At 47.6% G+C, this 14,297-nt stretch overlaps 1 protein-coding gene across 1 annotated transcript in view; it reads left to right on the top strand.

Moving 5' to 3' along the window:
- Window positions 1-4,269: 4,269 nt before the first annotated feature.
- ppp1r1c (protein phosphatase 1, regulatory (inhibitor) subunit 1C) overlaps window positions 4,270-14,297 on the top strand; it is an 80,401-nt gene continuing 70,373 nt past the window's right edge. The window contains exons 1-2 of the mRNA XM_028806211.2: window positions 4,270-4,709; window positions 13,162-13,222. Of these exons, the coding sequence (XP_028662044.2) occupies window positions 4,629-4,709; window positions 13,162-13,222 (142 nt within the window). The 5' untranslated portion in view covers window positions 4,270-4,628. The remainder of the gene's footprint in view (window positions 4,710-13,161; window positions 13,223-14,297) is intronic.

A 14,297-nucleotide genomic window follows, 5' to 3' on the forward strand; every position in this document is an offset into this window, starting at 1 on the left:
CCGTGAGAGTAGAGAACACGATGTCAAATGGCTGAAATGCCGTGCTGATGAACACTAGGGGGCGCCTCCTTAAATAGGTCTCAATCAGCTCATTTTTCAGTCAATTTCATGTCTCTGTATAATTAAGTGAATATTTAGAGGAGGCTGTGCTGGACCGTTTTAAATTGGGGTCAGAGCTCATTGTACGGGTTGGGGGTCTTAAATGCAATATCTCTGTTGAATAAACACACTAACATTTAAGAATCCTCAATCAGAATAAACTTTCAAAATAACTGAAGTATGCAAAAGTGTGGACAGTAGGGGGCGCCTGCATAAAACATCACCATTAAAATCTAACATGATCAGGTCACATTTCTTAGTTGCAGTTCAGTATTCAGCCACTGGGTGGCAAATTCAAAAGAGCTGACTGCGAGTTTAGAGAACACAATATCAGAATAACTGAAATGGAGTGCTGATGAACACTAGGGGGCGCCTCCTTAAATAGGTCTCAATCAGAATGTGGGACAATCAGCTCAATTTTCAGTCAATTTCATGTCTCTGTATAATTAACTGAATATTTAGAGGAGGCTGTGCTGGACCATTTTAAGTTGGGGTCAGAGGTCATTATACTTGGGTTCCCCAAATTCAACAATGTCACATTAAAGCAAAGTTGATGTTGGGATAACATTTCAAAATGAGAAGTAAATAAAAGAATGGAGTGTCGAGAAACACTAAGGGGGCGCTTGACCTCCAGAATGGCGATTGAGCAGCCCGTCCTGTTGTGCACTTCTGGCTCCCTCAGCCTCTCTTTAGACAGGACAGCATATGGAGGGGTGTGCCAGGCTGGACCATTTAAAACCAGGGGCGCAGAGTTCAGTGCGGATTGCAGGGTCTGGTTGCAATACAGCATTCAGCCACTAGGGGGCACCGGCACAATAAAAGGACATGCAGCTCACTGCTTAACGGATCCAGAAGCAGGAATAATGCAGCCAAGCATCAATGTGTGAGGATGGAGTCCGAGTGGGCAGAGGTGGGAGGAATATGAGCAGACCCGGGGGGGGGGGGGGGTGGTACTTCAGACCAAAGGAAATCCTTACATTTGAGGCCATGAAAGGTGTTATATGACATAAAGCTGGATTGCAGGACTGACCTGATGCCCTGACATTCATCTTTACAGATCACCGGGAATCGCTGAGTTAGGAGCAAAGCCCTTGTTCTGTTTTTTATTACCATGGATTCTTATTCGCAATCTCTGAAAGATGCTATACTGGCCAGGTGCCCCCTACAGGTTACTGCAAATCAATAAGGGGGGGGGGTGTTGGAGTTCAGGTCTGAATGACCAAGTTGCATTGGATTCTTACTTGGTTTCTAACATGTGCTTGGCATGTAAGGCGCCATATCACAGGACTGACCGGACGCCACAACAGTCGTTTCAGTTTTACAGGTTACTGCGAATCAAGGACGGGGTGTGAGGTTGTGGGTTTGAATCAGCATGTTGTCTGTGGATTTCTAATATGGGGTGGCTGTGAAAGGCGCTATAAAGTGCTATTGCAAGACTGATCAGACCACCGCTAACATTCCTTTTTACAGGTTAGTGGAAGTCGATGGGGGGGGGGGGGGGGGGGGGGGGTGTGAATTTATTGTTTTACTTTGGATTCTTATTCGGTTTCTAACATTGTACTCTCTGTGAAAGGCGCTATATGGCACACTGGCAGGACTGACCAGACACTCGCTTGCTCGCTCATTCATTTAAAATGCACAGGGGGTGAAAGGGGTCCGAGATTGGAGTTTGAATGGTTGTGTGACTGTGGATTCTATCTTGGTTTCTAACATGCTCGCCATGAAAGGCGCTATATAGCACCATTGCAGGACTGACTGGACGCCACAATGGTCATTTAAACGTACAGGTTACTGGGAATCAATAAGGGGGTGTAGAATTTCAGGTTTGAATTACGCTGTTACTGTTGATTCTAATTTGATTTCTAACGTGCTTGCTGTGAAAGGCGCTATAAAGTGCTATTGAAAGACTGAGCATATCCCCAACATTCATTTTTAAAAAGGGGTGAAAGGGGTCTAAGATTTGGAGTTTAAATGGCCAAATTCCCTTGGATTCCAACTTGGTTTCTAACCTGTGCTTGTTGTGAAAGGCGCTATACGGCCCACTTGTTTTAACAGGTTACTGAGAGTCACTGTGAGATTTTGAGTTTGAATTCCTCCCATTACCACGGACTTTAATTTGGTCTTCACCTTGAAAGGCGCTATAAAGTGCTGTTACAAGACCAGCAACATTCATTTTTACAGGTTACTGAGAGTCAAAGAGAGGGAGGTGGGAGGTTTCTGGTGTGAATTTGTCATGTTACTTTAGATTCTTATTTGGTTTCTAGCATTGTGCTCGCTGTGAAAGGCGCTATATGGCACACGGGCAGGACTGTGTTGACCCTCGCTCATTCATTCATTTAAAATTGACAGGTTACATCTCCGTCAATGAAAGGGGTTTGAGTTTGAAGGGCCGTGTGACTGTGGATTCCATCTTGGTTTCTAACGTGCTCGCCGTGAAAGACGCTATATAGCACCATTGCAGCGCTGACCGGATGCCCCAATAGTCATTTAAATGTACAGGTTACTGGGAATCCAAGAAAGTGGTTAGCAATTTTGAGTTTGATTTCCCCTTTTACCTTGGATTTTAATTTGATTTTAAACATGTCCACCATGAAAGGCGCTATATGGTGCTATTGCAGCACTGACTGGACGTCCCAACAGTCATTTAAATGTTACAAGTTACTGTAAATCAATAAAGGGAGTGTAGAATTTCAGGTTTGAATTACGCTGTTACTGTGGATTTTAATTTGGTTTCTAACGTGTGCTTGCTGTGAAAGGCGCTATAAAGTGCTATTGCAGGACTGAGCAGACCCCCCAACATTCATTTTTACAGGTTACTGGGAGTCAAAGAGAGGGGTGCAAGATTTCTGGTGTGAATTTGTCATATTACTTTAGGTTCTTATTTGGTTACTGACCTTGTGCTTGCTGTGAAAGGCGCTATATGGCCCATTGGCAGGACGGAGCAGACGCTGGTTCATCCATTTATTTAAAATTTACAGAGAAGTGAAAGGGGTCTGAGATTTGGAGTTTAAATGGCCACATTCCCTTTGGATTCCAACTTGGTTCCTAACCTGTGCTTGTTGTGAAAGGCGCTATATGGCCCACTGGCAGGACTGAGCAGATGCTCGTTCATTTAAAATTCAGAGATTTGGGTCTAAGGATTTTGAATTTGAATGGCCACATTTCTTTGGATTCCCACTGGGTTTGTTGTGCAAGGCGCTATATAGTGCAATGGCAGGACTGACCAGATGCTCATTTATTCATTTAGAATTTACAGGTTAGCAGAAATCCAAGAAAGTGGTTCGTGATTTGGAGTTTGAATTCCCCGGTTACCCCAGTGGTCTTTGCCTCGAAAGGCGCTATATGGCCCACTTGCAGGACTGAGCAGACCCCCTTCACTGATTTTCACAGGTTACTGACAGAGCGGTCTGTGAGATTTGGAGTTTGAATTCCCCTCTTACCCTGGTGGTGTTCACCTTGAAAGGCGCTATATGGTGCTATTGCAGGACTAACTGGACACCCTAATGGTCATTTAAATTTATAGGCTACTGTGAATCAATGAGGGGCGTAGAATTTCAGGTTTGAATTCCCTCACATTCCAATTTGGTTTCTAACCTGTGCTTGCTGTGAAAGGCGCTATACGGCCCCCTTCCAGGACTGAGCAGACCCCCTTCACTAATTTTCACAGGTTGAGAGTCACTGAGTGGGCTTAGAGATTTTGATTTTGAATTCCCCTGTTACGCTGGTGGTCTTCACCTTGAAAGACGCTATATAGTGCTATTGCAGGACTGACCAGACCCCCTACATTCATTTTCACAGGTTACTGGGAGTCGCTGACTGGGCTGTGAGATTTTGAGTTTGAATTCCCGTTACCTTGGATTCTTATTTGCTTTCTAACGTACGAAAGGCGCTATATAAAATAAGGAATGGTTTGTTTGTGCTGTGCTGGATGCTGTAAAATTTAAAACTAATTGGCATGTGGTAGAAATGCCATCCATTACCAAACTGGGCAGTGTCTACCCTGGCAGTACTGGGCACAACAGACACCCGCAGTGACCCATTTGGGGCCACCATTTAACACTTTTGAAAGGAAATCCCACCCTGCTGAATGGCAGACCTCGGGCACTGCTGCCATCTTGTTGGCTGTTTTGGCCCCGAGCCTGCAGCGAGAGTTGAGGACGGGCCGCACTTCCTGGCGCGAGCTCGTCAATAAGTAATGATGCATCAGTGGCGTCCCGAGGGGCCTTAGCCTGCACTTTGGAGTGAGGGGGCTGCTAATAACACACAGCAAAGCGCTCGGCTTCGTCACGGCCCTGGGGGGAGGCCAGAGGCACGCTGGGCTGGGGGGAGAAGCTCGCCTGCGGACCACCGCACAATCAGCCATTTGTCTCTGGCCGCCGTCGTCGTGGTGCAGGGTGTGCGGCCGGGGATGCGCGGGGCGCCCGCTTCATGCTGTTAGGACGTCTGCAACGGGCTGACCGGCGAGGGGAGGTGCGCCGCCGACGGGGGGGCAGAGTCTTGTGAAGGGACGATTCGCTCGGAGCTGCGCCATGGAGCCCAACAGCCCCAAGAAGATCCAGTTTGCTGTGCCTTTGTTCCAAAGTCAGCTGGACCCCCAGGCGTCGGAACAGGTAAGGGGGTGGGGTGGGGGAGCCCCCGGGGGGGGGGATTGCTTACTGAAGGGCAGGTGGGGTAGACGCTCCTAAAGAGAAAACGGAGGCGGTCAAGTCGAACATGGGCCAATGTCACTCTCCTCTGGCAGTGACTAATTGGTGGATGGGCCCCCCTAAGGCCAGGGACCCCCCCAGTAGCTACAGAATATAAGAGGAGAAGGAGACCACCCCACGTCAGCCTGGTCTCTGTTTGAGGGACGTTTAACGGCACTTGTGTGCTATGGAAAATTACGGAGGGGTAGATGAAGTTGAGCTTGGGGGGCTTGGAATTAAAATGTGGGGGGGGGGGGCAGTGGGTAGCAAAAGGGCACGAAGATGGGAGGGGTCGTTGAGGGGGTCTGTAGGTGTTGTCTGTCTGTCTGAGTGTCCAGTGAGTACCGGACACCCTGAGTAGGCGACACGCACATCACATACACATCTGGGGGCTTTAGTACAAGGTGTGTGTGTGTGTGTGTGTGTGTGTGTGTGTGTGGTGTGATCTGATGACTCGCGTGCAGTGCACAAAATAAAAAACATCAGCAAGGAGGCCGCCGTGTGCAGAGCAGGAGCCAACATGCAGATTTATTTGTGCGTGAGATGAAAAGACCACCTTGACCCTCGACGACCCCGTGATGCCCCCAGTGGAGGGGGCGGACAGAAAAGAAAATTCCAGAATTTAAGGAGTCGGGTGTCGGCGCAGCTCACTGTGTGTATGCGTGGTGTGTGTGTGTGTCTCTCTCTCGATTGGTCTCTGATCTCGAATGAAAGCCTCTCTAAGATTGATAATCCTAAAAGGCGCTATAAACATTCAGAGAGACCGGGTCATAACTGTCACATTGGCAGAGCTCAGTGACACTCTTACCTGTATGTGCCAATCGCACTGTGCCACCTCCTCAGTCTGCACAACTACCTGACCTCAAAAGTCCTACCTTTACTAAAGAAGCGCTAAATGACGTATGGCTGACCTGTGACCTGCTGAGCCTGAGCTGATCAACGGGCCACACGTCTCCAGCCCTACGACTGGCAAGGAGGTCCACTCTTCGGACTTTATCACCTGAAAAATATTGGAACATAATTATCATATCGGAAACATGTTTAATAAAGAGAGATGGATATGCAAGGCACTATATCACTTGTACAGTAGAAATGAAAGGCACTATATCATAAAGTAGGCGGCACGGTGGCGCAGTGGGTAGCGCTGCTGCCTTGCAGTTAGGAGACCTGGGTTTGCTTCCCGGGTCCTCCCTCCGTGGAGTTTACATGTTCTCCCTGTGCCCCCCAGGTTTCCTCCCACAGTCCAAAGACATGCAGGTTAGGTGCATTGGCGATTCTAAGTTGTCCCCAGTGTGTGTGTGTGTGTGTGGGTGTGTGGGTGCACCCTGCGGTGGGCTGGTGCCCTGCCTGGGGTTTGTTTCCTGCCTTGTGCCCTGTGTTGGCTGGGATTGGCTCCAGCAGACCCCCGTGACCCTGTAGTTAGGATATAGCGGGTTGGATAATGGATGGATGGATATATCATAAAGTAGATATGAAAGGCACTATATCACAGATAGGTAAATATATGGATATGATAGGCATTATATATACTGTAGAAATGAAAGGATCTATATCTAATATACAATAGAAATGAAAGGCACTATATCATAAAGTAGAAATGAAAGGCACTATATCATATATAACATAGAAATGAAAGATGCTATATCACAAATAGGTAAATATATGGATACGATAGGCATTATATATACTGTAGAAATGAAAGGATCTATATCTTATATCCAATAGAAATGAAAGGCACTATATCACAGGTAAATAAATGGATATGAAAGGCACTATATCATAGAAATTAAAGGTGCTATATCACAAATAGGTAAATATATGGATATGATAGGCACTATATCATATATACTGTAGAAATGAAAGGATCTGTATCTTATATACAATAGATATGAAAGGCACTATATCACAGGTAAATAAATGGATATGAAAGGCACTATATCATAAAGTAGAAATGAAAGGCACTATATCATAGAAATTAAAGGTGCTATATCACAAATAGGTAAATATATGGATATGATAGGAATTATATCTTATAGTGCCTTTCATACCTATTGTATATATCACAGGTAAATAAATGGATATGAAAGGCACTATATCTTATATAACATAGAAATGAAAGGTGCTATATCACAAATAGGTAAATAGTGGGATATGAAATGCATTGTGAAAAAGAGCAATACGAAAGGCACTATAAAAGCACTAAATATGAAAGGAATGGCACCATATGCCAGGCATCACAGGTTCTTCTCACCGCATGTTCAGAGTCCACTGAAATTCTGACCCACGATAGTCCAGCCCTGTGACGAGCAAGGTGGGCTACCTGACCTCAAATCTTCTGACTTTACTACCTGAAAATTATCTGACCATAATAATCATCATAGAAAAATGTTTAATATAGACGGATATGCGAGACCCAATGTAATATTTTGATTTGAGATGCACTATTTCATAGATAGACAGATTGATATCAAAGACATGAGAAGGAAGGCACCATACTGTATGATGAGGTAATGAAGTGAGCACAGACGGCCCACTGAGCTCCATTTTAATGAAGCGCACAGATCAGGGTGCCACTCACTGGCTTTGCTGTGAAACAAAACCTCATCTTGAACAATAAGCTCCGCCTCTGCACAAAAGCTCCGCCTCTCTCAGCTGCCGGTCCAATCTGAACCCCGGACTCGAGTAGGTGTCATTTGTGTTATACTGTATGTAAGGGGCGGGGCTTCTTAGACTGGCGTGAGGTCACAAGCTCACATGTCTTCCATTGGCTGATGTCCTTCCACCTTGCAAATGGAAAAGAAAAATGCACAAGCAACAGCGCCCCCTCCCGGCCTCCAGTGGTACTGCTTACCTGCTCTGACGATGTCCCCAAGTGCACCTGTTTGACAATGGATAGTCATGAGAGGTTTATTGGGTCCTTATTAGCCCACGTTCAGAGTCCAGTGAAATTCTGACCTCCATGTGCTGCCCAACAGTGCCAGGATGAGAGAGGAGAATGCCACTTGAACCCGAAGCATCTTTCAGGTTTGATGTCAACCCGAGGTCCTGACTCTCGGTGGTAATACATCCTTCACGAAGGGCAGGGTGTATCCCAATGTCCTGGCTAAATTGCCCACCATGGCCTGGTCATCCTGGCCCCCTAATCATCCCTTCTCTTTAACTGGCTGACTGTCTCTCACCCCTTCACCACCTAACCGTCACATCGTCCAGGTGGGTGCTGCACATTAGGGGGGGGGGGGGGGGGGGGGGGGGGGTGACTGAAGTAGCCCCTCACTCACTGTGTAAAGCGCATTGAGTGTCTTGGAAAGAGCTAAATAAATGTAATGTCTTCGTCTTCATCATTACCTGAAAGATATCAGAAGATGCAGTGCTGTGAAATAGTATTTGCCCCCTTCCTGATTTCCTCTATTTTGCTTCATTGTTTCTGATGGCCTTTCATAAAATAAAAAAGACGGCCTGAGGAAACGCAACACACCGTTTTTATTGGGTTGTTTGATTTATTGGAGGAATTAAAGATCACCAACACCTAGGAGCATCTGTGTGCAAAAGTAATTGCCCCCTTAGCCAGCCAGCCAATGTAAATGAGACTTGGCTGCCCACCCTACCGGCTCTAAACATCACCTCAGTGGGACGTTGGTGACAAGGTCTCAACAAGCTGCAGATCACGGGGACTTCTTCCTTGCCTGCGCTTATCCTCATGCCACCCGTCTCCACGCTCCTTTGCCATCATTTCTGAGTAGAACATCCTGACCCTGGAGCTTCGCCCGAGAACAACAACAACATTTATTTCTACAGCACATTTTCATACAAATAATGAACTCAAAGTGCTTTACATGATGAAGAAAAGAAACAAAGAATTAAAATAAGAGAACACTAATTAACATAGAATAAGAGTGAGGTCCGATGGCCAGGGAGGACAGAAATAACAAACAAAAACTCCAGATGGCTGGAGAAAAAAAAATAAAATCTGCAGGGGGTCCGAGACCACCTGGCCAGCCTCCTCTGGGCATTCTGCCTAAAATAAATGAACAGTCCTCTTAGTATTTGCTCAAGAAATCTCCGAGCACCTTCTCTTGCTACCCGGCAGCAGCAAGCGCCATGCCCCAGTGTGTCAGGATGGGTCCTCCATGTTGTGCCCCCCAGGAAATGCCTGGCTGTGCAGCCGCTCGAAAATTCACAGAGGTGATCTACGCCAGTCTGAATTGAGAGTCCTCCATGGGACCCTGCACTGGGTGCAATATGCCTGTGCCCCCCAATGAGTAGGGCACCTGGCGACATCCCAGTGAGTGTACAGCGGGCACACAAGGTCAGGGCACACGTGTGTGTGTTTGTGAGCACAAAGTCCTGGGGGTCTGTATGGGAGGGAGGGGGGGGGGTCTGTCTCAAAATGCCAGGGTGGTGCTGACACTTTGGGTCACTTTCAGATGTCTTGTGTGTCTAACTGGGACCCCCACATGCCACTCTGCTTTCTAGAAAAATCGAAAACTTTGTTGGCGTTTCACGAGGCCGAGCCCAAGAAACGAAAGAGTAGAGAAAAGAAAAGAAAGGCAGGAATGTGAAATAAAAGAGAAAATGAAAATGGACGGGAAATGAAGCATAATGCTACAGAAAGAATTCTAAAGTGACATCCTGCACAGAAAAATTGACAATGCATGTTGTTCAGCTGTTAGAAAGCATAGCTGTCATGAACTTGGGCTTCCTAAGCACAAAAATACCTCAAAATGCCCATTAGAGGGGGAAAACCGTAAAACCCCGGCCCATCATGAAAAGGCAAACAGGATCTTTATGAATAATAACATTAAAAGAAAAACGCTCTTGTCACACGTGCACGACTAGGGGTCACTTTCAAGGCTCTGATCAGGCGAGTGACACCACCCCAGGATGAAATGGGGAGGCCCATGGGGGTCTGACACTTACAGTGGTCGCTGAGGGAAGACCACACTCTGACTGTTCCATGATGCCCCACCCCTTATGGGCCAGGCGCTATATATTCCAACACTCCCCCCCCCCCCCCCCCAAACCATGTCAAAAGCAGACACGACCTTCAGGTGGCTTTGCCCACAGTTGGCATTTATTTTTTTTTCATTCTTAGTCATTTACCATGACAGGGAGCACCAACAATCCTTCTGCGATCGTCTCAAGTTTGTACCCACGACACTCTTATAACAATCAAAGCTTCAAGGAGCACAAAAGGAGCTCAAAATGCCAGGGTGGTGCTGACACTTTGGGTCACTTTCAGATGTCTTGTGCGTCTAACTGGGACCCCCACATGCCACTCTGCTTTCTAGAAAAATCGAAAACTTCGTTTGGCGTTTCACGAGGCCGAGCCCAAGAAACGAAAGAGTGAGAAAAGAAAGGCAGGAATGTGAAATAAAAGAGAAAATGAAAATGGACGGGGAATAGAAAAGAATAAAATGCAGAGGTGAGCACCGAATAACCTTGATCTTCAGTAAGATATCATCTTGTGTGTGTGTGTGTAGAATACTGTACTGTATATGCTGTATATGTGTACACCTCTCTCTCTCTCTCTCTCTCTCTCTCTCTCTCTCTATATATATATATATATATATATATATATATATATATATATATAACTGTCAGTGTGTGTGTGTGTGTGTGTGTGTGTATTGTATACATATACATGTAGGTTTGTCTCCGATATGTTTAATATTTTAGTGTCTGGGCACACTTTGCCTAAGCAGCCTCTGCCAAACCACAGCACTTCTGCTGCGCGCCCATCAGGGCAGCGGCTCACTTTAGCTTTTAAGCTTTTCTTATTTACAGATAAGCTTCCCCCCCCCCCTAATGAATTAGGAGCCCACCAGAGCAGGGGGGGGGGGGGGGGAAAAGATGAGACCACCGTGACTAACCAGACGGAGCTCCGGTGGGTCTGCAAGTCCACAGCACCCCCTAGAGGAGGACCCGAGAGTCTCAGTGGGCTCCTATACTCCGAGGCTGGTGTTCAGAAGATTGCCGGTTCAAACCCCCCCGTTACTGCCAAAGGGGGTCCTACTCTACTGGGCCCCTTAGCCTGCGATTGCCCCAGGGAGGCTGGCGGTACAATGCACTCTGACTGCAAGGGGTTTGTGAAAACTGACAAATTCCTAATTCAACAATAGTATAAGGCAAAAATAAAATGAAAGAATAAGAACTTCTTTTGGCTGCTCCCCTTAGGGGTTGCCATAGCGGATCATCTTGTCCACGTATTGATTTGGCCAAATTTTACACCAGATGCCCTTCCTGATGTAACCCCTACCCCCCATTTATCCAGGCTTGGAATAAGAACAATAAAACAAAAGCATCCAGAGTTGGGACAGAAGTAATCGAGGGGGCCTGACAGGATGTTCGGTTATATAGCGCCCTGACGTGTGGTGGCTGTACGACTCGCTGCTGAGGAGTCCCCTGCAGTTCTGCGTCAGTTTTGGTCCTCGGGGCTACCAACAGCACCAGAGAGGGTCCTGAGGAGAGCAGGCAGGCGGATTCGGCACCGCGGAGAGCGACTGCCAGGTTTGAACTTTCACAGGAGGTGACAGGAGTGACGTGTTTGAGGTTAGGAAGGGAAGCCGTACAGAGGGTCCCAGCGGTCACTTTAAAGGCAGCTTTGAGGGTACGTTTTGCACACACGTTAGCACTTTTTTCCTTCACATACAGAACTAGGGGTCCATGGAGTAAGTGACCATGTAGTGCGGCGGCCAGTAGGACTTTAGGGACCCTCATATCCTGACATGAATCTCCACATATTGGGCTGGTGGTCTTTGGTTTTTCTAACATCCTCTTCGCTTCTCCTGTTCAAGCCCCCTCGACAGCCGCCCACCGTCAGATCCACTGCAGACTCTGTACTTTGGAAATCTCCGTTCGGAATTCAATAAGCAGGTCCCCTCCAGATGATGAGGATCCTGTAGCATGACTGGAAATTTTAAAGTGGGACAACCGGGCCAGCGTTTGAATGGTCTGCAAATGTACGTCCTGCTTAGAAATGAAGCATAACGCTACAGAAAGAATTCTAAAGTGACATCCCGCACAGAAAAATTGACAATGCATGTCGTTCAGCTGTTAGAAAGCATAGCTGTCATGAACTTGGGCTTCCTAAGCACAAAAATACCTCAAAATGCCCATTAGAGGGGGAAAACCGTAAAAAAAACCCAGCCCGTCATGAAAAGGCAAACACAGGATCTTTATGAATAATAACATTATAAGAGAAACGCTCTTGTCACACGTGCACGACTAGGGGTCACTTTCAAGGCTCAGGCGAGTGACACCACCCCAGGATGAAATGGGGGGCCCACGGGGGTCTGACACTTACAGTGGTCGCTGAGGGAAGACCACACTCTGACTGTTCCATGATGCCCCACCCCTTATGGGCCAGGCGCTATATATTCCAACACTCCCCCCCACCAAGCAGACACGACCTTCAGGTGGCTTTGCCCACAGTTGGCATTTTTTTTTTTTTTTCATTCTTAGTCATTTACCATGACAGGGAGCACCAACAATCCTTCTGCGATCGTCTCAAGTTTGTACCCACGACACTCTTATAACAATCAAAGCTTCAAGGAGCACAAAAGGAGAAAAAAAAAAAAAAGTCCCAAAAAAACACAAATTCAAATAAAGGTAAAAAAAAACAAAACAAAGGGGTCCAAAGTTCAGGAAATCCAAAACACGCAAACGATAATCAAAATCTCGCACACTCACCAACACCACAAGCACTTCCAAATGAACCGCAGGGGACTGCTTGCTGGCTCAGGCTCTATAGGGTTGAGGGAGGGCGGGGCCTTGATAGAGATGGATGGGTGGCCCCGCCCCTCAGGGGAACCACCCACAAAATACAAGGAACATTAGAAGGCCAAGCATAGAGACGTAGAAATTGAACAAAACTCATAAGCAATGCAAATAATGAACACAAGTAAGGCTATTGGCATAAACAACAAAAGGGTCAGAAATATCCGAAAAAGAGGAATTTGAGCCCCAGCCAGTGGAGGAGCCCTGGCTGAAACAGAACAACAGCATGGAGATCTTGAAACAAAGAGTGGGGACCTTCAGTTTGAGTGAAGGAAGAAAGGGGGGGCACAGTGGACAACAGAAGTAACGGAACAGTCGGAATGTTCATGGGCCGAACTAGCACAGCAAGATTAAATTGGTGTGACAGATAGGGGGCGCCACTGAGACCAAAACCCTGGAAACAACTGACCCCCAGGCAGTCGCGGGTTCAAAACAGGGGCACTTATCATAAACATCCGTCACACAAGCCCCTCATGTCACCTCCTCACCGGGCGTGGGGCTTTTCTTTTAAACCCCTCGTGGCAGGCTTGTGAGTTTATCGCAGTTGGGTGGGTATGTGATGAGACCCTCTTCTAACCCCCTCTTGATGTCTTGTTTACAGATCAGGAAGCGGAGACCCACCCCGGCCACCCTGGTGATCATCGACGATCAGGCGCCTCCAGGTTAGTGTGGCGCCACAGGGGGCTCACTTCTGATTTTTTTTCTTACCCGGCATGCCCGTCTGTTGTCTTTCCCAAGCCTGCCATTGGTCTCATGTAAAGCTCAAGTGTGGTCTGAATGAGCAGGCCTTTCGGCGCCAGAGGGCGGGTATGAGGCGGCTGATGAGCACTGCTTGGTCTTCACCAGACGTAGTCCTTTGGAGTTCTGCCCATCAGAGTTCAACGTTTGTCACGTCAGACCCCCACGTCTTTCTCCTCGTGATCTCGGAGTCCCATAAATGTTTTCTTTGTTGTTATTCAAGAGTAGCTCTTCCGTCTAAGCTGGCATCGGTAGTTTAGCGCATTGTTAAAATGTTAACAGCAGACTCGACGCGGTCATCATATTTTCATTTGTGATATGCGTAGCCACCTCACCCCTGGAAAAAAACAAGCCAACAGCGAAAAAGGTTACAGAAACCCATAAAGTGCCAGCATGACCAGTGCAGTGTAGTCATGGCACGTCTGGTGTCCACCGCTGTACCCGCTGCCCCTGACGTACTCTCGTGGCTGTCACCGCGGCGGTGCGTTCGTACGGCGCGATACGTGAGGTATAGAAACTGTCCATCGTTATACGACACGGACCACCGGAGAGCGTACAGCTGCCCTGACCCGACACAGACAGGCAGACTCGAGTTCCAGTCCCACCCACACGTATTATTCACTGCTGGGGAGCGTTCTTCTCTGCTCCACCCAGCACACTTCGTCTTTTCTTCTTCTTCTCTTTATCCTTCCCCTCCAGACAAACTTCGCCCCGCTCCTCCCGACTCTGACTCATTGGTATGGAGTGAGGCGGCTCCTGGGGGGTCTCCAGGTGGCTCCTCAGTATTACCCAGAATCACTCCCAGGGGTGCTGGAGGTCTAATGTAAGGCTCTGCAGCTCCCAGCATGCCCTGCGGGAATCCGTGGTGCCACGGCTGCCCTCTAGCGTCCCAGCTCTTTCCCCCCCCCCCCCAAGTCCCTTCATTCTGTTGGCATCCTGGCCTGTCTGCCCATCACAACAGTCACCTCGATCAATCAAAGGGTCCACCAGCGATGGCGC

The sequence above is a fragment of the Erpetoichthys calabaricus genome, chromosome 8, assembly GCF_900747795.2.
Source record: "Erpetoichthys calabaricus chromosome 8, fErpCal1.3, whole genome shotgun sequence".
Taxonomy (NCBI): Eukaryota; Metazoa; Chordata; class Cladistia; order Polypteriformes; family Polypteridae; genus Erpetoichthys; species Erpetoichthys calabaricus.